Genomic DNA, 24,697 nt, shown 5'->3' on the forward strand with positions numbered 1-24,697 from the left:
AAAGGGACATTTCTTTCCTACTACTGGCTTTTGAAACTGATTTTAGATCTGAATGGGTGGAAATTCTAAGCCACCTTAGGGAGAACGGATTCGTTATTGGGGTGCTTTTTTGTCTGATGCGTTTGTTCTGAGCCTGCTGACCAGCTGTTTCTGAACTTCATTTTCTCAGCCTCAACAGTGATTCTGAGTCTGCTTTTAGCTTCCTTCGCCTTGGCTTTTTTCTGTTTGTGAACAGCTGCTTGGCCCATAGCTTAGAGAAAGCAACCTCTTTTTCTCTCCCAAGAAAGCCTCCTCCCTGTGCTCAGAGAGATGGGGAGTGGGGAGCCTAATCCTGCTGGCAAGAAAAAGAAGTACCTCAAGGCTGCCCTGTATGTGGGTGACTTGGACCCAGATGTCACCGAGGACATGTTATATAAAAAGTTCAGGCCTGCTGGCCCTCTGCGCTTCACCCGAATCTGCCGTGACCCGGTGACCCGCAGCCCCCTGGGCTATGGCTATGTTAACTTCCGCTTTCCTGCGGATGCTGAGTGGGCCTTGAACACCATGAATTTTGATTTGATTAACGGCAAACCATTCCGCCTAATGTGGTCTCAGCCAGATGACCGCTTAAGAAAGTCTGGAGTTGGAAATATATTCATCAAAAACCTGGACAAATCCATAGACAATAGGGCCCTTTTTTATCTGTTTTCTGCTTTTGGGAGCATTCTCTCCTGCAAAGTCGTATGCGATGACAACGGCTCTAAGGGTTATGCCTATGTGCACTTTGACAGCCTGGCCGCTGCCAATAGGGCCATCTGGCACATGAATGGAGTGCGGCTAAACAACCGCCAGGTGTACGTTGGCCGATTCAAATTTCCGGAAGAGCGGGCAGCTGAAGTTAGAACTAGGGATAGAGCGACTTTCACCAATGTTTTCGTTAAAAACTTTGGAGATGACATGGATGACGACAAACTGAAGGAACTTTTCAGTGAGTACGGGCCAACTGAGAGTGTTAAGGTAATAAGAGATGCCAGTGGGAAATCGAAAGGCTTTGGATTTGTGAGATACGAGACACACGAGGCTGCCCAAAAGGCTGTGTTAGACCTGCACGGAAAGTCCATCGATGGGAAAGTCCTCTATGTAGGGCGAGCACAGAAGAAAATTGAACGCCTGGCTGAGTTAAGGCGAAGATTTGAGCGGCTGAGATTAAAAGAAAAAAGTCGGCCTCCAGGGGTGCCTATCTATATTAAGAACCTAGACGAGACCATCAATGATGAAAAACTGAAGGAGGAATTTTCTTCCTTTGGATCAATTAGCCGGGCCAAAGTGATGGTGGAAGTGGGGCAAGGCAAAGGGTTTGGTGTCGTCTGCTTCTCCTCTTTTGAAGAGGCTACCAAAGCAGTAGATGAGATGAATGGTCGCATAGTGGGCTCCAAGCCTCTGCATGTCACCCTGGGCCAGGCCAGGCGCAGGTGGTGAGAATAAGAATGCTCAATTTGTTTCAGCCTTAAGCTGGTGCCTACTTAGTTTGGGCTACTTTGTGATAAGAGGTTATTTTATGTGAATTCACAGGTTTTTTTAAGTGAATACTTTCTTTTGAAAAAAAGTGAAACTAGAAAACCTTGTTCATTTTAGTGAAGAACATAATTTCTAATTGTAAAACTGTCATTTTGTACTATTTTTCGATATAATAGCCTTAGGAATATGTAGAATAAAGTTTATTCCTCCACATGCTTTTTTGCTAAACCAGTCAAGGTGAGGTAATGGAGTATATTTCCTTCCTTATTTCACTAATACTACTAAATTTAATTTCTCCTATGAAAGTATTCTTGAGATGGTCCTTACTTCTGAGTCTATTACAGTGAAAATTTCTAACTTGCTTTTTGAGAAATCAGTAGAGCAGGGGAAAGTTTATGTGATCCAGTTAATGTTTGTGTATAATTTCACTTTAAATTATTATTTAAAATGAATATTCCTTTAAAAGATGTGAGCTTTCTTTCTTCCTTTTATTTATTTATATATGTTTTCCTTTTTAATATATTGTGGGCATACCACAGACTTGATAGTGACTTTGACGAAGTTTTGAGTTTTCGTTATTAACTTCATGCCCAGAGAAAGAAGCATATTGGTATTTCCTCAATCAGTACCTTAGAAAATTAACACTTTAAACATTGATTATTTAAATTCTAAGTTTCATCTTAAAAACCTTTTCTGAGAGCTTTGATATTTGAAGACAGTCTAAGGAGCATTCTTATCACTCATTTTTCTAAACTCCTTATACATGGATCATGTTTAATCAACAAGAAAGGTGAATAACAGCACTGAATTGCCTTTGTCTATAAATAACTTTAGGATTAACTTCAGCCTCTGTTGTGTCAATATAGAAGGTAAACAATCCTGTAATGATGTTGAAAACTACTTTGAAGAACATCTTCTATTAAACTTGTCATCTCTTATAAATTGTTGAATATATCAATAAGGTAATATTCACAGATGTTTCAAAGTTAAGGAAAAGGTCATCTCTCTTGATTAAGTCACATGCCTCCATCTATCATATGAGAGCTCTTAATCCAGTGTGGTTCTCTTTTTGTCTAGCTGCTTGGAAGTTGCGACAAAATGTTCTGTTCTATATTGCAGTTACATTATTTAGCCTGTAATTTCTATACTATGGACTTTCTGTGTTTCACTTTTAGTTCCCTCTTCTCCATATCCATCTACCTTCCATCCATATTACACTTGCTTTCATATTTTCTTTGGATTGCCTTTCTTTTAATATATGCCAGTTCGAATCCATTTTGGAATTAGAGAGATAAATACCTAATTTAGGTGAAATTGAAATAATTACTTTTTAAAAATAGGATTCACTCATACCAGATCCAACAGTAAGAAAATGTTTTAACTCTATTCTCAGTTGGTTTTTATTTATATAGAAATCTTTGGTTTCATACATAATACAATATAAATATATAATTTTATTAACACTTTTGTTGGCTATTTGCCCATAAAATAATGAGAATAACCTGTTTCTATGTAATTGTTTATCTACAAATGACTTGTATATTCATTATCAAATATTTTCAAATGGAAATTACTCTTTTTATTGATTATAAACATAATACATGCTTCTTGTAAAAAAAATGTACAACAATGCAGAAACTTATAAAGAAGGAATTAAAATTCCCAGAGTTCAGAGATAACCACTATTAATATTTTAAGTGCGTGCATTAATATTTTAAGTGTGTGCATATCCTTTCATGCCTTTTCCCCTATGTATACACACACTGTTTTACAAAAAAAAAAAAGAAAACATACTATATGTACTGTTTTTTTTTATTTTAAACTAAAACATAATCATCTTTTCATATCAATAAATACCAATCTGTGTCATCAACTAGTGGCTGCATAGTATTCCATTGGGTGGATGTACTATAACTTATCCTAAGTAGTTCATTATTGAATGAGATTTACATGCTTTTCAATGTTTCTACATTTGTAAACAGTGCTGTGATGAACATCCTTGCTTAAAAACAGTATGAGTTATAGGAGCTTGATAAAAAATATCTAGAGCATGTAAAAGCTTAAATCTACTAGAAAAATAAAAATGCACATCATATTGATATATATGTATCTAAAATTTGAAAAGTGTTAATGATATATTCTTCATTTAAATACAAAAGAAAAAAAACTAACAGGATATAATTTTTCATATTTTATGAGTCTACTTGCTTTACATCATTGTGATCATTAAGATATACGAAAATGAAGCAACTTCAAATAAAATTTAAAATACTTACATTGGTAATTATTTACCATATGTATTCTCTATTCCTTTTCCCCCATTGCCAGTTTTCATTTAAATTTGTAAACTTGAAGTGTCAGTGTTAAGACCTTTACAAATGCTTTGATTCAGAATAAATCGCGAAAGATTTCTAGAAGGTAAAAATCCACAAGTATAAGCATTTAATACATTTTGGGAAATTATTTAAGAATTTAAATTATTACTGTTTTCAAAAAGCTAGTCAGTATAAAGAAAAGGATTAATTAAAATGTGGCTAAAAGTACAGATAAAACATACATGTTAGGACCCTGCAAATCAGTCAAAAGAACTCTGTAAATTCAGGTGGAAAATATAAATATAAGCCGGGGGAAAATATAAAGGAAAGGTAATCTCTATTTAAACACAAGCACCTGGGTAGTTTTTCAATCTTGTACTTTTCATTTTTAGCTACATTTAATACACTTCTAATAATTAAGACTTCCAAGGGGGAGCAAAACAACTGAACAGCTTAAATCAGTGACAAAGCATTAAAATAGGTTATTATTCATTTTCTAGATAATTAGTAAAACTATACTATCAATGATCAACTTAATAGTGGTGTGTTTAGTACTCAGGTTTTGTTTTTTGTTTTTCTTACTCTTTTTTTCAGCTTTTCAAAATAGTTACTTGTACAAGTTTCAAATGTGCCCAGGGAGAAGAAAATTAAGAACATTTTTTGTGTGTGTGATTGCAAGCATCATAGAAAAGGTTATTTGGGGAGGATTTTCTGTATAGGAAGTTTCAAGCATCCTGGTGCTTTTCTGGTTGAATCTATGGTTAAGGGGAAAAATAAGATGTTACATGTGTAAGTGATATTTTTAGCCGAGTGAAAAAAGTAAGAATTACTTTTTTCTTTAAGGGAATATTTAGGAATGGAGTGAATACCATCTTACCTATAAATAAATAGCCTAATTTAAGGGAATAGTTAGAAATGTATCAATAAATGACTGATTATAGATGATACAGGTGTTCCCAGCACCTATGACAATACTTGGAATATAATTAGCATTCCATGATTACTTGCAGAATTAATGAGTTCATAACCTATGGATTATATCTCTCCACTTGTTTGCTTTCCAAGTCTCTTTTCAGTATTAACAAGAGAAATGAGTTATTACAGAATAAGCCATTTTTATTAAATCTCATCCTATGAAGAAATAATTAAGAACAGATTGGTTACATAGATTGGTGCTTTTAACAGTGTTACTGATGACACAGACTCATGCTTATACTGTTAAGGTGTTATCAGTGCTTTTACACTTATGCCCTCTTTTTTCTCAATGTTCAACACTTGATTGATGGGCCTACTTTAGACAGAGCTTCTAATAATTGGCATAACTTAGGTAAAAGTCTATCTGTAGAGTAACACTTTATAAATAAATTATTGGGATGGTGCTTCAAGACCAAGACTATTCCACAAGATCTTGCTCCTATATTGAACCAAGCAATGATGATCATCCCTGAGACACTACTGCTTGTGCATGTGAAATGAATTAATTCTTACATATTTCAGGGTGTTATTTACTTCCTATGAATTATAACCTAACAAATGGTTTCCTGGAGCCTTAAGAAAGTTAATGTATCCCACTTGGCTCCAGGGGATCATGGTCAGTAGTTAGAAGTAATCTAGCTACCACTGGATATCTGAAACGAGAGAGGCCTAACTCAACATACAAATACTGAGGATGTAATTCCCATGAAACTTTTTTTTTTATTTTTATTGGAGTATAGTTGCTTTACAATGTTGTGTTAGTTTCTACCCTATGAAACTTTTAAAAACCAACTCCAAGTACTTTCACCCTCAAAAGTCAGAGTCAGTTTTAAAAGGTCTCCCATTTGGCACAAAAAAAAGATCAATGTTCTCACTAAATTTCTCATCAAAATTTGAGGCCTTCATAGTTTATTTAATTTTAAAAAATATTTAGTGCTTTAAAGAGACTGCAAGAAAAAGGATGAGTGCTGATATTGTATGGCATCACTGTCTCAGTCATCATAGTAAATTAATTTCTTTGTTTTAGAACTAATAGTAAGTAAAACACCAGATGTTGGCATCTTTTGTATAATAAATAAGACTTCTATAATGTATAATAAATAACTTTACATATTTTGAGATTGATTTGAAACTTCCAAAAGGGTAAATTATGCTTCTGAAAAATCAAGGACTTCTAAAATCAATATTTGGGGGGCATTTAAAAAGTAATTTTAAACTAATTTACACAGAATGGCAAGCGACTCTTCCTTAAGTCACCACTCAGGATTTGAGGCAGACTAAATTCCTGTAAAGAACAAACGCAGAGAGGAATTTGCAAGCTCTTCTTTTTCAGAGTTTCAGGAAGCCCAGCATATATACCTAATTGGTTTCATTGTACAGAAAAACATATTATACATTAATGTCCCTAAATAAAGGAATAAATACCTTTTTTGTGATGAAGGGTAGCTTTATTACATTATGGCAAGGATGGTAACAAAACAATGCAAGTCAAGATGAAGAATGTATTTCCCTGTTCACTGAGGAATTTTTAAAAAGGGGGATTTGTGAAATAATTCAAGAATAATTAAAAGAAGGAACATAGAGAAACAAAGAGTAATTTAAATGTTATAAATCTAAATGAATACTATAAAGACAGTAAAATTCTACCTAGTCTGATATCTACTTTAGGGTGAAGCTTCATGAATTGTTTTCATTCACTACATATGGTTATTCTTAACACTGATTTGACTACTACAGTAACACTAAACCTTTGGAATATTTCATTTCTAAGTGAATTTCTTTAATTATTGGTGCTGGTCTGCTCCTCTCTATTCTCTTACCCCCATCGCCTAATCTCAACTCCATCCTTCGTAGAACACTCAAGTTTATATAAGGTATTTCTGGTTTACGTAGTTTGTCAAAACATCACCTCAAACACTTCTGTTAGATGTGCATGTATGTGATGTTGTACCATTTTGTTGAGATAAAGTTTCAGAACTTGCATGTCAATCCACAGTAGATAGTGGAAAACATCTACTGTTTATATATGGATGAATGTATCTAGCTGAAGATATTCTTTTTAAAATAATGTAAATATCAGAACGATGCTAATTAAAATAACAACAAAGCTGTGGGGTCTGTTTGGAATTGTGGTTTCATAATGTATACATGAGCTGGAGCATCTGATTACCAAAGACTGAGTAATACATATTGCTAATGTGGGACAAATTTTGAGATATGAAAGCAACATTCCAAGCATAACAAGAGATAAAGCTAAGAGAAACTGTCCAACTTTTCTGAACGGGCAGCATAGGCAATGAATATTATCTATATGCAGCCTTTAGTTGTTATGTGGAGACACACCACAATAATGTGAAGTCTCTCAGTCAAAGAATAATATATAGGAAGATACAGTTTTCTGAAACTTCTATTATATTTTCATGTAAGTGAAACAAACTGTGAAAGAATGAAAAAAAGTCTGAACTAAGTATGTCTCTTACTTTAGTCTCCAAGAGAAAAAGTTTCACTTTAAGCAGAATGATTTTCTTAGATCACTGGGTCATTTTAACTGTTTTTTATCTTTAGATTGTGAGAGATGCAGTTATGTAATCTATTTTATTGCTCAAAGACAAATGTATTTCCTCAATATATTCTATTTTTAAGATAATATATAAACCAGAAAATGGTGTCACAATCTTTCCTCAACAGCAAGTTTCACCATACAGATCATTTAAGCTGGATTTCTGATATAAGTAATTGCATGTTTGAAATTTTATCTCTAATCTGGGGCCAAGAATTTAGGGCTGTGAGAAATGTGTTTTAATTGGTCTTGGAGCATACTTTTTTAGAGTACTGTTTGCTAGAACTTTTCAAGTTTCTGGGTAAAATTGAAAATGTTATCAAGTATTTGAAACAATATGGAATCTGTCTCTAAAATCAAACTTAGGGCTCATTGAATAACTAAGAACACTATATTAAATGATTTTAGTCAGTATTAGGAATTCATCAGTAAAAGAGGAATTTCAGATAAATTGAGAACACATATTTTGAAATGCAAAAAAAGTGAATTAATACTAGTGAATACATTGTCCTCAGGGAGAGAGTTCCCACAAAAATATTTAAAAGTAAAGATTGGATACAAAAGGGCAAAAAAAAATCATGGAAATCTTTCACAACTACTCAGAGAGAGGAGCCTCATTTCTCTGGTGACCCATCAGCTGAGGCCCAAAGAGCAACAGAAATATAGAGAAAGTGGTGAAAAGAGGAAAGATTTGGCCTTTAGAAATATGAACTTGTAGTGCCCCATGGAAACTTCATTAAGAAAAGTCAGGATTTAACGCTTAAAATTCTCTCAGGAGATAAATTATTTCTTCCTTTCTTAATCTCACATACACTACTTAAAATCTCAGGACTTCCTGGAATTCTCATTAAGATATTCCAGCAATAATTTCTAACTTCCAACAACAATGACTCTGAAATGTGTTATAGTGTTTTGCTTTTTTTTTTTTTTTTTTTTTTATAAATATTCACAGCAGTTGCTTTTTTTTTTTTTTTTAGATTACTTTTTATTTATTTATTTATTTATTTATTTATTTTTTTATGGCTGTGTTGGGTCTTCGTTTCTGTGCGAGGGCTTTCTCTAGTTGTGGCAAGTGGGGGCCACTCTTCATCGCGGTGCGCAGGCCTCTCACTATCGCGGCCTCTCTTGTTGCGGAGCACAGGCTCCAGATGCGCAGGCTCAGTAATTGTGGCTCACGGGCCTAGTTGCTCTGCGGCATGTGGGATCTTCCCAAACCAGGGCTCGAACCCATGTCCCCTGCATTGGCAGGCAGATTCTCAACCACTGCGCCACCAGGGAAGCCCGTGTTTTGCTTTTTTTAAGCTCCCTATGTTTTAGTGTTTGAACTCAGTTAGCTGTCCCAAGATTTACGCTTTCCAACATGCACTGGTAAATTTATAAATTTACTATGACACAAATGGTAGATCATTTGTATCAAAAATTCAAGGTTTGCTTGGTGATGGGGGAGGGAGGCAGTACTAATTCTAGTAATGTTAAAATCTTGTTGTTTATAGGGAAATTGGATGCACTGATGGATGGATGGATGAATGAATATGTGCATACATACATAAATATATGCATAAACAATAATAAAGAGGGGATAAAAAGGGAGATAAGAACAAATGCATGGAACCCAGGAATAATGATGTATCCTCTGTCATATGGGTTCAAATTCAGAACCACAGACCTCCTACACCAAAAACAATGCTTTGATTCCCAAACAAGGCTGTGCTCCAAGGAAAGGTGATAGGACAAATGATGACGGGTGGAAAGAGCCATAGGCAAGTTTGGTCCCTGTGGCAATTCACTCCAGTGAGATCTTTATAATGAACTGATATTTACCAGCATGCTGGTGGTGAAGTACTGGCCCACATGTAGTTAAAAATTCAGTATTGAAACTTGCTCAGTGCAAGTTGGCATTCTGTGTTTCTCAAAATTTGCTCCAGAACGTCTCAGAATCACCTGGGGTGTTTGTTAAAATTGAGATTCCTGGGACTTGCCCGTGGCTTACTGAATCAAAACTGATATAGCAGTGATGAAGGTGCGGTGAACAACAGAAATCTACATTTTTCTCATAGCTTCCAGGTGATTCTTATGCACACTTACAAAGATCTAGAACAAGAGTCAGCAAACTTTTTCTGTAAAGGACCAGATAATAATGTCTGCCTTTGTGGGATAAGAAGTAACATCAAGGATATTATCCAGGCACATATACAACAAGAAAAATCAAATTTCTACACATTTTAAAATTGAAAAAATTCAAAATATAGTGATGATAATGATAATAAAAGAGTATTTTTGTGATACAATTCTAATGAGAAGAATTTGGGGGGTTACACTTTGCTAAATTAGGGTTCAAAGTTAGTTTTCTCAGTCGTCAAATCGATAGTAAATGTGTTCATCTGTAAGAACCCTTTTAACTTATAGGCCATACAAAAACAAGTGGCGGCCCAAATTTGGCCTGCAAGTTATAATTTTCCAACCCCTGATCTAGAAACACTGGTCTAGAGATTTTAGCCTAGAAAATATTTCCCAATGTTAGCAAATTAAGATAACTGAAAAAAAAACAAAAAACACCTTATCAACTTATATCATTCTAGGGAAAAATTTCTCAACAAATGGTAGATGAAAGTATCCAAAACAATCTCATTATAAAAAAGCATCCCATTTGAGTAGGAAAAATGTTATATACAGTATGTACAGTATATACTGTGTGTACATGTATGTGTTTATACTATGTATATGTGTGTGTGTGTGTGTGTGTGTGTGTAAAGACTATACAATTACATCTAAACACTGAGTAATTTTCTTTGGTTATAAAATTATAGGTGATTATTGTTTTCTTCTTCTTTATTATTTTTTTCCTAAATAGTTTATAACTAAAATGTAGAATGTCTTTAATAAAGAAAAACTGTTTTAAAAATATAATTACAAAGATTTCATAATAGTTGAACATTTATCTCTTCAACCTCCAAGTCTGCTCCTCCTTGTATCTTCTCCATCTCAGTAGATGGCATCACCTTTCTTGCAGTTTTTAGGCTAGAAACCTTGGAATTGTTCTTGACTCTTTTATTTTCCTCACATCTCACATCCAGTCAGTCAGGAAATTGTGATAGCTAAGCCTTGAAGGTATATTCAAAGTCTATGACATTATCACCTCTATTGCCAACAAGCCAGTCCAAACTACCATCATCTCTCACTCAGATTACTTCAGCAGACTCCTAATAGAGCTCCCTGATCTCACCTTTTTCTTCCTACACTCTATTCTTCACACAACTGGCAGGATTATTCCTTACAAAAATAAGTCAGATCATGTAATTTCCCTGGTCTCAATGTCCAATAGCGGTCCATCTCACACTCAGTGAAGCTCAAAGTCTTTACCACAACCTTACATTACTGATTGAATCTTTTATTCCTCTTCCCCTCTCTCATGTCACTCCCACCACACTATCACTTCAATATTCTCAGAAATATCAAGCACATTCCCATGTCAGTTCCTCTGGTCCTGCTCTGTCCCTTTGTCTGGAACTGTGCTTACCCAGGTATATGCATGGTTCATTCTACCCATTCAGTCAGGTCTCAGCTAAAATGTCACCAAATAAAAAAGACTTTTCCTCACCCCTCTATATAAAATTGTAAATCCTACTCCCTTCTAGAACTCTTTATTCCTCTTACTTAACAGAACTTATTTTTCTTCATAGCATTTAAAAATACCTGACATATTTTATGCTTATTTGCATTATTGTCCCCAACCCCACTACCACTACAATGTATTCTCCATGTAAGCAGGGATTTTGTTCATTGCTATCCCAGTGCCTAGAAGAGTGACTGATAGGTAATGATGGTAAATAAATATTTATTTAATAAATAAGGGAATTCCCTGGCAGTCCAGTGGTTAGGACTCCACGCTTCCACTGCTGGGGGCCCAGATTCAAACCCTGCTTGGGGAGCTAAGATCTCGCAGGCTGCGTAGCACAGCCAAAAAAAAAAAAAAAGTAATAGATAAATTGCATGACATGATGAAATGTAACATGACAGGAAAGAGATTATTATATAATATTATGATATCATATCTTATCATAAAATGAAGCAGTATGCATTTTGCTAATAAGGAAACAATAACAGCAACATAAAACCTTCCCATGGAGGACAAAAAGGATACTGAAAGGAAATTCAACAAAATATTTATAGTAATATGAGGCTCTCTGAAAAGTGAGACGATGTGTAATATTTTGTTTTTTAGTTTTGTATTTTTTTTTGGATATTTCAAATTTTATTTAATGAATAGGTATGATTTTATAATGAATAAAATTGATGGACTTTAAAAATTCTTAAAATATAACGGAATAAATAAAAATTAAAGCTCAATAACTTTGTCTAGATTAACATTTTCCTCCTATATTTCTCTTAATGAAATGAAAATCTAAAGGCAACTAGAAACTGGAAATTATTCACACCAGTTGTGCCAGATCAATGGTTACAATTTTTATTTTTATATAAAGAGATCACACAAATCAATACAAAAGTAGTTTGCAGGAGAAATATATCAACAGGCAACTATTTTTTTTTTAAAAAAAGAAATAACAACTGGATGGCAAACATATAATGTCCAAGGTAACTAGCCAAGAAAATGCAAATTTAATCAGACAACATTTTCACGTATCAAATTGTAAAACTTAAAAACTTAGTCAATGTTGGTGAACTTGTAGTTAAAACGTGCACTTGATCAACTATTGCTGATCAAGGTTAAACATTTTAGAACTCTTTTGAAATTATTTTGGCAATTTGCTTTAATGTCCCTAAAGTTGTTCATAGCTTTTGGACACAAGTGATTACTATCTAAAACCCATATATGTACAGTTCCCCATTAGAATGGAAAATTCCATTTTCAAACCCTCAATAAATATCTCTGTAGTAATCTTCATGCCTTATCACTCTCCTATGGCCTTAACAACACCTCACCCTCACACCACAACATAATCTCCAAGAAAAAAATGTGCATTATGTTGGCAAGGTTAACTACTGTATGCCAGAAAAACTCACTTTTCTTGAAATACGGCCCCCTCTTTTCTATCTGCTTTTCTCAAGTAGCTACATCTACCACAGAGCTGAGATCATAGAAGGTGGGCAGTACCTATTTGTAAATCGAGTTGTAGAAAACACACATTCTGATCTCTTCTGACCATGAAATGGTTTGTTTTCTGTTGTTATAAATGAAGGATAAAATCCAGAAAGAAGGGAGAGACTCATATGAAATTAGCCTCTGCCAAATCAGAACTCACAAATTTACGTTGATCTTACTCTTTTATAGTCGTGTCCAAAGATATGCTCAGGCCGCCCAACATGACTGTTCTCTTGCTCTCTGTACATCCCTTGCTCGACCAGTCCCTGCTTCACCTACACCCTATTCACAAGACTGACATTCCCTCTCAATTACAGAGCCTAATCAGTAAATGCCTACATACTTGCCCCAGGCCCCAGCTAGTGGTTGTTTTAACCTTTAGGCCGGAACATTTCTATTACCATAGCTTATCAAAGGGCGGTGAGGTGCTTGTTCCTTTGTCGGTTTCCCTGGTAACCCATGAACCAACCTATAATCCACTATAACTAGTAATCCGCCCCCCACCCTCCACCCCATGCACTGCCTGCCGTCTGCAGCACATGGTGGCAGTGGCATTGGTGTTGCTCCAGGACCTTGCTTCAGATGTGTAAGATTTCCCTATCCATTAAACCATTGATGTCTCTGTCAGGGCTGACTCCAGGCTCTTCTTCGTTCTTGAGGCTGGGCAAGTACAGGGCTTGCAGGCTTGCAGGGTGCAACCCAACACCAAATTACACAAATATAGATTTGATCATTTAGGCTAAATAAGCAAACTTCCCCACACTTGTGTGTTTGTGTGCGTGTATGTGCTTGTTGTTATGTGTTTGTGTGTTTGGGGAGAGGGAGAATTATCAGAGTTGTCCAGTTAAAGTAATTAAAATAATTGAACCAGTTATAAGAGTAGAGATAGTCTCCAATATTTTCTGAATTTTTTATACAGCTTCAGTATTTACTAACTCAGAACTGCAAGAGCATAAAAATGAACATTTAAAGGATTTACCAAATTTGAAGTGTATTTGGAACAGAATAAAAGTGTTAAGGAAAGACCATTATTGAAAGAAATATTTGTGTTTTACCAATTACAGAAGGAAACATAATAGTCTATATAATTCCCCCAGAAAAAGAAATAGTATAGAGTTACTTAGGAATGGGGATGATGTAGATGTCAGCCTCAGTAGGTATCTGTAGTCACTTGTAAAGTGAATTGTTTAACAACAGAGCAACTATTGCTAGATAAACAAAACAAACATGTCATTAATCTAATTTCAGGAATGACAAGAACTGAGACAAATGGTTAGATTTGCTGCAAATTAAGCAAACTACTTTGGCAATTTTTTTATCTATTTAAATAAAAGTTTAGTAGCTATTTAAAATGGAATCTAGTGTTTCTTTTTCTTAATATATATTTCTAAACTATATAGTATTGGCAATCTTTTTTTCTTCAATTTTGAAAAACACATTGTTTCCCTTTATATTAAAATAATAAAAAAATAAAAAATAAAAGCTTGAGCTGTAATGGTTGTTGTTCTTACCACCAACCATGATAGCATACGGTAATCTTGCCCTCTAGGCCATTCATTCTCTCTTATCTGCCAGTATGTTTGACAACAAACACAGTGTATAATTAAACTCAGATTTTGTGTTAAGTTGTAACCTGAGGTGTCAGTCACAGTGCTTTTAACTCCTTGAACTTTTCTAAACTGTTACACTTTCTCTTATCTATGAAGAAAAGATTTGGGTCATTTAGGGGATGGGGAGATAATTACTGACATTTAGCAAGTGAGGAACAGTATCCACAAAAATGTGAGGATGGTCAGTAATATATGTATATTTCTTCCCCAAGATTAAGCCTACATCTGTGAACATGATGTCTTTGGTACATGTTATATAATCTTCAGTTTCCCAACATAAGTATGGGTTAGAAAGCTCCACTGCTTTAAAATTGTTCTCATAGGGAGAAGATGAGCAACTATGTAAAATAATTTGCATATATATTCAAATCAATTTTTAAATATATACGCCTTTCTAAAAGTACTATCATTCTCCCTGAAATTAAATCCTTATACAGTAACATTTTCTTTTCCTGCACCTATTAGTGTTGGATTGGTGCCCAGACCAGAAAACCATTTGTGACTACCACCATTTCATCCTGAAGGAATTTGCAAACCCTGTCCTTAATGGCTACATATTTTCAGCTTCCCCCATAACACTGAATCATTCTGTATGGCTAAGGAAGCCCAGGGCAGCCTGAGGTTACTATGTAGCTATATTCCTGTTTGCCTCCAAAGATATCTACATAGACCACTAAGTGGACTCTATGGAAATGTACAAATATGAAGAAGCCAGATTCTTTTTGAAAAGGATCAGCTATCTAAAATTAAGCAAATTTGGCATACACAGTATAACTGAGAAAAGGCTAATTCAAAACAGTAAAAATAAAGTTAATAGTAAAAACACTTCTGAATTAGTCAAGAGTACATAAATAATGAAATAAGTCATATACTTGATGATTTCAAACATAGACTGTTTCAGTAACTTATTTACTTTGGGAATCACTGCATTCCAAGTCAATTTTGATTTTTTTTTAACATCTTTATTGGAGTATAATTGCTTTACAATGGTGTGTTAGTTTCTGCTTTATAACAAAGTGAATCAGCTATATATATACATATATCCCCAGATCTCCTCCCTCTTGCATCTCCCTCCCACCCTACCTATCCCACCCCTCTAGGTGATCACAGAGCACCAAGCTGATCTCCCTGTGCTATGTGGCTGCTTTCCACTAGCTATCTATTTTACATTTGGTAGTGTATATGCAAGTCCATGCCACTCTCTCACTTCGTCCCAGCTTACCCTTCCCCCTCCCCATGTCCTCAAGTCCATTCTCAAGGTCTGCGTCTTTATTCCTGTCCTGCCCCTAAGTTCTTCAGAACCATTTTTTTTTTAAGATTTCATATATATGTGTTAGCATACGGTATTTGTTTTTCTCTTTCTGACTTACTTCACTCTCTATGACAGACTCTAGGTCCAACCACCTCACTACAAATAACTCAATTTTGTTTCTTTTTATGGCTGAGTAATATTCCATTGTATATATGTGCCACATCTTCTTTATCCATTCATCTGTCAATGGACACTTAGGTTGCTTCCATTTCCTGGCTATTGTAAATAGAGCTGCAATAAACATTGTGGTACATGACTCTTTTTGAATTATGGTTTTCTCAGGGTATATCCTAGTAGTGGGATTGCTGGGTCATATGGTAGTTCTATTTTTAGTTTTTTAATGAACCTCCATATTGTTCTCCGTAGTGGCTGTATCAATTTACATTCCCACCAACAGTGCAAGAGGGTTCCCTTTTCTCCACACCCTCTACAGCATTTATTGTTTGTAAATTTTTTGATGATGACCATTCTGACTGGTGTGAGGTGACACCTCATTGTAGTTTTGATTCGCAATTCTCTAATGGTTAGTGATGTTGAGGCATTCTTTCATGTGTTTGTTGGCAACCTGTATATCTTCTTTGGAGAAATGTCTATTTAGGTCTTCTGCCCATTTTTGGATTGGGTTGTTTGTGTTTTTGATATTGAGCTGCATGAGCTGTTAATGCTTTTAAAGATGTCTTCATTGTTTTTTTTAAATCTGGAGTCAACTTTCTTAGCAGCAGCAGAAGTCAAGAACACTGCTATAACAATTTATATTTAACAGTGTACCATATGTTTTAGGCAATAGAGTAAGATATAAATAAATAGATAAATGATTACATATATAAATAAATAAATGGAAAAATGACTAAAAATAAATACAACTATTATTATTTACAGAAGATGGAGTTTTGTATGTTGGAAATCCAAATAAATCTGCAAATAAACTATTAACATGAAAACTAGATTTCTGATGTGTACTGGATATAAGATCAATAAAATATTATGTCTTTCTATATACAAGCAAAAAATTATTTGTCTTTCTATATACAAGCCAAAATTAGAAATTTGAAAGGATACCATTTTATGTCAAACATACCAAAAATATCAAATAAGTAGAAAATAGCCAACAGAAAATTAGAAAAATTAGAAAACTTCATTGTGAGACATTAAAGGAGACCTAAATAAATGAGATACACAATGTTCAAAAATTAGGAGACCTAGTATCTTAAAAAGCTTAACTATACAAAATTGGTTTATAGATTAAATGCCATCACAGTCAAATTTCCAACAGTTTTTCTTGTGCTAAACTTGATAAGCTGATTCTAAAATTTGTATAGAGATTCTAAGGGCCAAGAAGAGTCAGGGTAATGTTAAAAAATAATATGGTGGGAAAAATAGCTCTATCAGATTCCAATACTATATAAACTTGTAATAACGACTATTGTAAAGTTTTAATAATTAAGATGGTGAGTTAATTATTAAGCCTGATAGATTAACAGAATAGAAAACCAAGAAAGGTGCTTTCACACATTTAGGGAAAGACACTTGATTTATAACCAGAGGTTTCACTGATGATATGATGAGACATCTTTATCTATTTATCATTTATTTTTATTAAACACATGGTTCTGTAACAATATACATGTGAAAAAATAATTGGACACCATTCACCATACCCAAATATCAATTCCAGGTAGATTAAATACCTACATTTGTAAGACAAAACAACAAAGCTTTTTAAAAGACAATGTTAGAGAATATCTTTATAACAGAAAAGGAAAATTTGATAAATTAAAATATATTAAATTTTAAAACTTATATTCATCAAAGGACATCAAAAAAAGCATTAAAATATAAGCCATAGAGTGGTAGTAGACAGTCACAGTGCATGTAACCAACAGCAAACAAGTCCTCAGAATATATAGTAAACCCGTACCTATTAGAAAAAAATACAGAATAAACAATGCCGATTTAAAAAAAAAACGCTCAATAGATTTGAATGGAATTTCACAAGAAGAAAATCAAAATGGACAATAACCATATGAAAAGTTGTTCAACCACATTAATCAACAAAATACAAATTAACATCACACTGAGAAACCACTGCACGTCTATTAGTGATAAAATTTAAACTATCTAAATTTATTTATGGTTACTTTGGATGCTTAAATCCATTTAAGATTAAAACATTTAGGACATTATTAACAGAAGGGAATTTCTTTAATCCAATAAGGAATATCTTTTTTAAAAGCTAGAAAAATATCATTCTTAATGGTGAAACATTGAAAGCTATCACTTTAAGATGTGGAAATTTGTATTATGCTGGTTAGGGTGTAAGCTCCTAAAACCACTTTTGAGAATAGTTTGTGTATACCTTATAAAACTGAAGACACTCATACCTTATGACCTAGCAATTCCATTCCTCATTATATATGAGGAAATGCATGCACATGTCCACAAGCATACAGCACTGTTCATAATAGCCCCAACAGGAAACAACCCAAATATCCATCAAAAAGTGTACAGTCATAGAATTATGATATATTCATACAAGCACCACACTATGAAGCAATGAAAATGAAGGAACTACAATCACACCCAACAAGAACTAATCTTATAAAACATGATATTATAAAAAAGAGGCCAGACTCAAGAGAACACATATATTCAAAAGTTTACAAAGTACAAAAACAGGTGATAATAACTATAGTATTCAAGAATATGTGAGTAGGTAGCAAAACTATAAAGAAAACAAGTGATTTTCACACAAAAAAAATATGGTAACGTTTATCTCTAAGGGAGAGAGAAAACTTTGTGATCAAGAAGGTGCTCTATTTCTTGACCTGAGTGGTGGTTACAAGATGTTCACTTTGTAATAAAATGTTAAGCTATGCGAACACTTTATGCAGTTTCTTTATATATGTTATAATTAAAAATAAATGCGTTAAAAACAAACAAAAGTGTTTTCGAGTATAATGTACCACCCAGATTCATTCTAGCCAATAATCTTGCAACATAATTGTTGGACTTTCAGTTCTAAAAACATTTACAAAAGAATTATAAAATCTAGAAAAATAATATATTATTTGAAAATACAGTATCAGGTCTTGGGTGCAAATAATTAGCTCCTCTCCTATAATATATTAAAACATATATAGAAATTACTTTGTAATTTTATCAATTTACTGATTGTAGACAGCTATTCCGACAGTGCAGTATGATATTCTCATCATTTATTAAATGGAAACCTTTTATTAAACAAACACATATTTTCAGAATCTAGTAAGTAATTATGTTACTGGGAAGTAATGTAGTAAACATGTAAACACAATGAACACAATGACTCCATGATCCAAGCACAGGTTCTAGATGTCCTCATCATCCAGGAGTTTTATGAAGTGGACCTTTAGAGCACAAATTAACAAGTAATTTTGTTTCATAATGTAAGCACTGATGGTTAAAACAGAAATCCACAAAGAAGATAAAGTAATTAGATGCCTAGTATTGGTAACAGAGGGCTTTGATTGTCAGAAAATTTTTATTTCCTAATGAAGTCATGAGAGTCACCCATAGTAATATGGAAGCCATTACTTTATATCCATGTTCAAATTCAAAGCAGTTAGAACAGGGTAGCATTAAAGAGTTTGAATAGATTTGGCCCATTTTAACTTCCATGTTTCAGCATATATATATATCTCAACAAGATTCACATAGGCCTTAAATAGCGGCAGTGTATCTTTTTCTAGTCATCGGTTCTAAAAAAAGAGACGCTTACTGATTAGAAAGGACTAGTGAAGGGCAATGTAGCGCCACTGCCAGAAGCGATCTATTCAGATTAGGGTTATAGGATACCTTTGTAAAGTTTACGTGGCAGAATTCGTGATATCTGGAACAGTTACAGAGAACTTCAATTTCCACTGATGTCAACTGAGTGCCTAATTCACTTAAAATAGATAAAAGAATCAAATCTAGAATACTGATTGAAGTATATTATATCTTCAAAGAGACTGAGAATTTAGCTGTAGTTTCTTATGCTCATGAAAGTAATGTTAATGTTACTATCAGCTTAGATTTCTTCTTTAGGTCTCATGTTGGACCTGAGTAGGATCAAATTAAGACAGGATATGTTTCCAGTGTCATTTTAAACTCTAAATCTACCTATGATGTACAGTGAGCATTGCTGGTAATATGGTAAAAGGGGTCCCATACTGGCAAAGTCAGCACAGTCTAATCTGATTATACAAGAATGGAGTAAAGATGTTCTTTTTTACTTTTACCCCTAGGTATATAGCTGCCATCTTCTCTTCCACAAAGGAATCAGCCGATAAGTTTACTGAGCTTGCAAGGAAAATAGTACTATTTGAAAGATCCCATGATATTCAATTTCATAAATGATTTTTGATGTAGGTATTATTCCTTCCCAGTTATTTTCTGAATTAATTAAAAATAAAAATAAATAATAGCTACATTTATGTAATATCTATTATGTGATAGATGATCTTAGGTTTTTTATATACAATATTAAATATTGTAGCCTCATTCTGTATACACTCTGCTCATCTTCAAGCTCACCTGCACTGATAGTAGAACTTCCTTCTTCAAACACATGCAGCCCTCTGCTTCTCTGCCTGAGCGCTTTCTCCTGCAGGTCAGGAGCTTGCTCAGCATGAAGGCAGGGCAGCACCAAGGGCAGGGGATTTAATTCTCACAAAATAATCCTCAGCAATGAAAGATGGGAATAAGTGAATGAAGACCCCAGCTTTTTTGTCCTTCAGCAGGACATTTCAGAGGCATGTTCTGCACAATATCTCAGAGGATGACCAGCAGGACTGGGCATCAGTTGTCCACATTAGCAATCCGCACATCAACATGCTCCTAATTGACTTCCTTCCTTCTCTCACTTTCTCTACTCTCTCTTGTGCTTCCTGGAATCATCTTCTAAATGAGTACCTGTACCCCAGACATTGTCTCAAGGACTACTTTGTGGGGAACTCAAAGAAAGACAGAAATAAACCTAATATCTTGATTTTAAAAGCTGAGAAACAGAAAATCCATATAACTTGCTTGCAGTTGCAAAGCTAGAACAGGGCTGAATCTAGGATTTGAACCTACGTTATTCTGGTTACATAATCTACATTCATTCATTCCATTATGTTATATTCTATGTTTAGGATTTGATTAAAAATAGTTTCACCATATTGTTCTCAAACCTATTTAATATGCAACCACTTCTTTTTTTTTAAACATCTTTATTAGAGTATAATTGCTTTACAATGTTGTGTTAGTTTCTGCTGTGTAACAAAGTGAATCAGCTATATGTATACACATATCACCATATCCCGCTCCTCTTGCATCTCCCTCCTAGCCTCCCTATCCCATTCCTCTGGGTGGTCACACAACACCAAGCTGATCTCCCTGTGTGATGCAGCTGCTTCCCATTAGCTATCTATTTTACATTTCATAGTGTATATATGTCTATGCTACTCTCTCACTTCATCCCAGCTTACCCTTCCCCCTCCCCGTGTCCTCAAGTCCATTCTCTACATCAGTGTCTTTATTCCTGTCTTGCCCCTAGGTTCATCAGAACCTTTTTTTTTTTTTAGATTCCATATATATGCGTTAGCATATGGTATTTGTTTTTCTCTTTCTGACTTACTTCACTCTGTATGACAGACTCTAGGTCCATCCACCTCACTACAAATAACTCAATTTCATTTCTTTTCATGGCTGAGTGCTATTCCATTGCATATATGTGCCACATCTTCTTTAGCCATTCATCTGTCGATGGACACTTAGGCAACCAGTTCTTTATGTTTGCCTATTTGGACATATAAAATTGCAAAGTAGAATAGGGAATACTTTTATGGTGTGCCAGAAAACATAATGCCATGCTGTTATTGTACAGGATTTGTATACTATTATAAAAGCAAAGTCTAGAAAGATTTATTGTTAATGATTCTCCATCTTTATGCTATTTGTTGCTAATGAATCTATATATATTACTACTATTATAGTAAAATTAATGGAACATATTAACAAAAAGAAGGCCTGTTCAATTATCACAATATGTAATTCTAAGCATAGAGATTCAATCATGGAAAAGAGAAAAATTTAAATTGAATAAGTAATGTTGAATTCTTCATTTATGTTCCTTGAATTTCTTAAATATCATACTTGAGAGTTACTTTGAGAACACTAATAAGACTACTATCATCTAAAATAGTATTTTAAAAATGTAAGACTTCTGGATGGCTTGTAAAGATCTTGAAAGTATTAACTCTGTCCTAACAAATAAAATGTTGAACAAATTGAAAAATCAACAACTCTTCTTAGGTCTGTCAGGGAAGTGAAGTTACAAAGCAAACTTCTGCCCCCAAATTGTAGATACAGACAGGTAGATACGCAGAATCGCAACTTACCTGAACAGAAACCCACAAGCAGAAATCTCTGTGAGAACCTGTACCAGGGTAGGAAAAACGAAACTGTAATTGATAAATCGCTGGAGGTTCAGTGTGGATAAAAACTTTTGCACTGCATTACTAAAGGTCTATTTACTGCAGTTTCTTTTTCCCTGTACATCATGTCTGCCATTCAAAAAAAAATTACAAGGCATACTAAAAAAACAAAAAAACAATTGAAGCCACAGAACAACCATCAAGATCAGAGTCATATATGACAGGAATGTTGGAATTATCATACAAGAAATTTAAAAAAAACTATGATTAATAAACTAAGGGCTAGAGAAACAAAGAATGACTCAGACAAACAAAAATAGAGAGAATTTTTTACCAATAGACATATATTGGAAGAAATAATAAAAGGAGATCTTCAGAGAAGTAAAATAATATAGTTCAGAAACTTGGATCTAGATTACAAAGAAAGGAAAAATCACTGGACAAAGCATAATTGAAATAAATAAAATAGTTTTCATTTTTCTTTTTAAAATTAATCTAACAAATAACAGTTTGTAACAGCTACAAATGTATTTGAATATATATATATATATATATATATATATATATATGTTTATGTATAAAGGAAATGAATGACAGTAATGATAAAAGGGACAGGATTGAAAAATTAAGACTCTCTTTTTATTATTAAGGTAGTTGCACTACCTGTGAAGTGGTATAGTGTTGTTTGAAAGTGGACTTATACTAGTTGTAAATGTATACTGAAAACTCTAGAGAAACCATTAATAAAAAGTAACAAAAGAAATATACTTGATATGCCAAGAAAGGAGAAAAAGTGAAATCATATAAAATGCCCAAGTAAAACAACAAAAAGCAGAAAACTTCTGGAAGACAAAAGCAGGAGCAAAGAACAAGTGCAACAAATAGAAAACAGTAACAAATAAAGTAGATATTAATCCAGCTATATCAGTAATCAACAGTCTAAATACACCAATTAGAAGACAGTGACTGTCAGAGTGGATCAAAAAACAAGACCCAACTATATGTTGTCTGCAAGAAAACCACTTTAAATATAAAGACATATACACTAAGAGTAAAGGAACGAAGAGAGGTATACTACGCTAACACTAACCAAAAGAAAGCAGGAGTAGCTATATTAATTTCAGACAGAGTAGACTTTGGAGCAAGAAAAAATATTAGGGATAAAGAGGGACAACATATAATGATAAAGGAGTCAGTATTCCAAAATGACATAACAATCCTTAATATGTATGTGCCTAACAACAGAGCATCAAAATATGAGAGACAAAAACCAACAGAACTGCAAAGAGAAATTGATATATCCATTGTTATAGGTAGAGACTTGATCTCCCTTTTATCAGAAATGGACATAACCAGCAGGAAGAACTTCAGTAAGACATAGTTGAACTCAATAGCACCATCAAACAACTACATGTAGTTGACAACTATAGATTACTTCATCCAACAACAGCAAAATATACATTATTCTCAAGCTCATATGAACCATTCATCAAGATAGAAAACATCCTGGGTCATAAAACACACCTTAAGAAATTTTAAAAAAATAGAACACATATAATGTCTGTTCTCAGACCATAGAGGGATTGAACTAGAAATCAACAAGAGAAAAGTAGTTGGAAAACCACAAACAACACACTTATAAAAGTATCAAAAAAGAAATTTCAAGAGAAATTTAAAAAAAATATCTTGAACTAAATGAAAGTGAAAACACAACTTACCAAAATTTGTGGAATGCAGCAGAAGAAATGCTTAGAGGGAATCTTATAGCATTGAATGCATATATTAGAAAACAATAAGTACCCAAAGCAATAGCCTAAGCTTCAAACTTAGCAAACTAGGAAAATAAGAGCAAATTAACTCCAAAATAAACAGAAGGAAACAACTATTCATAATTAGAGTAGAAATAAATGAAATTAAAAGCAGTAAATCAATAGAGAAAATCAACAAACCCAAAGCTGGTTCTTTGAAATATCAATAAAGTTGATACAACTCTATTCAAGCTAACTAAGAAAAAGAGAGAAGACCCAAATTACTAATATCAGAAATGAAATAGGGGACATCACTGCAGATAACATGGACATTAAAAAGTTAATAGAGAAACATTATTTAAAAACTCTGTGCCCACAATTTTAATAACCTAGAAGAAACGGATCAATCCCATGGAATTGCCAAATTTCACACAAGAAAAAATAAACAATCTGAATAGGCCTATATCTACTGAAGAAATCAAATCAATAATTAATACTAAATTAATACTAAATAACCAAGAGATCACTGAAGAAATCAACAAGGAAATCAAAAAATACCTAGAGACAAATGACAATGAAAGCACGACAATCCAAAACCTATGGGATGCAGCAAAAGCAGTTCTAAGAGGGAAGTTTATAGCTATACAAGCCTACATAAAGAAACAAGAAAAATCTCAAGTAAACAATCTAACCTTACACCTAAAGGAACTAGAGAAAGAAGAACAAACAAAACCCAAAGTTAGCAGAAAGAAAGAAATCATAAAAATCAAAGCAGAAATAAATGAAATAGAAGCAAAGAAAACAATAGCAAAGATCAATAAAACTAAAAGCTGGTTCTTTGAGAAGATAAACAAAATTGATAAACCATTAGCCAGACTCATCAAGAAAAAGAGGGAGAGGACTCAAATCAATACAATTAGAAATGAAAAGGAGAAGTCACAACAGACACCACAGAAATACAAAGCATCCTAAGAGACTACTATAAGCAACTCTATGCCAATAAAATGGAAAACCTGGAAGAAATGGACAAATTCTTAGAAAGGTATAACCTTCCAAGACTGAACCAGGAAGAAACAGAAAATATGAACAGACCAATCACAAGTAATGAAATTGAAACTGTGATTAAAAATCTTCCAACAAAC

General features: G+C 33.7%; 1 protein-coding gene across 1 annotated transcript in view; it reads left to right on the forward strand.

Moving 5' to 3' along the window:
• LOC309653055 (polyadenylate-binding protein 5) overlaps positions 1 to 3,319 on the forward strand; it is a 114,941-nt gene extending 111,622 nt beyond the window's left edge. The window contains exon 4 of the mRNA XM_082447432.1: positions 170 to 3,319. Within this exon, the coding sequence (XP_082303558.1) occupies positions 310 to 1,458 (1,149 nt within the window). The 5' untranslated portion in view covers positions 170 to 309 and the 3' untranslated portion in view covers positions 1,459 to 3,319. The remainder of the gene's footprint in view (positions 1 to 169) is intronic.
• Positions 3,320 to 24,697: the final 21,378 nt, after the last annotated feature.

This window comes from Balaenoptera physalus (assembly GCF_965194825.1).
Source record: "Balaenoptera physalus genome assembly, chromosome: X".
In the NCBI taxonomy this organism is placed as follows: domain Eukaryota; kingdom Metazoa; phylum Chordata; class Mammalia; order Artiodactyla; family Balaenopteridae; genus Balaenoptera; species Balaenoptera physalus.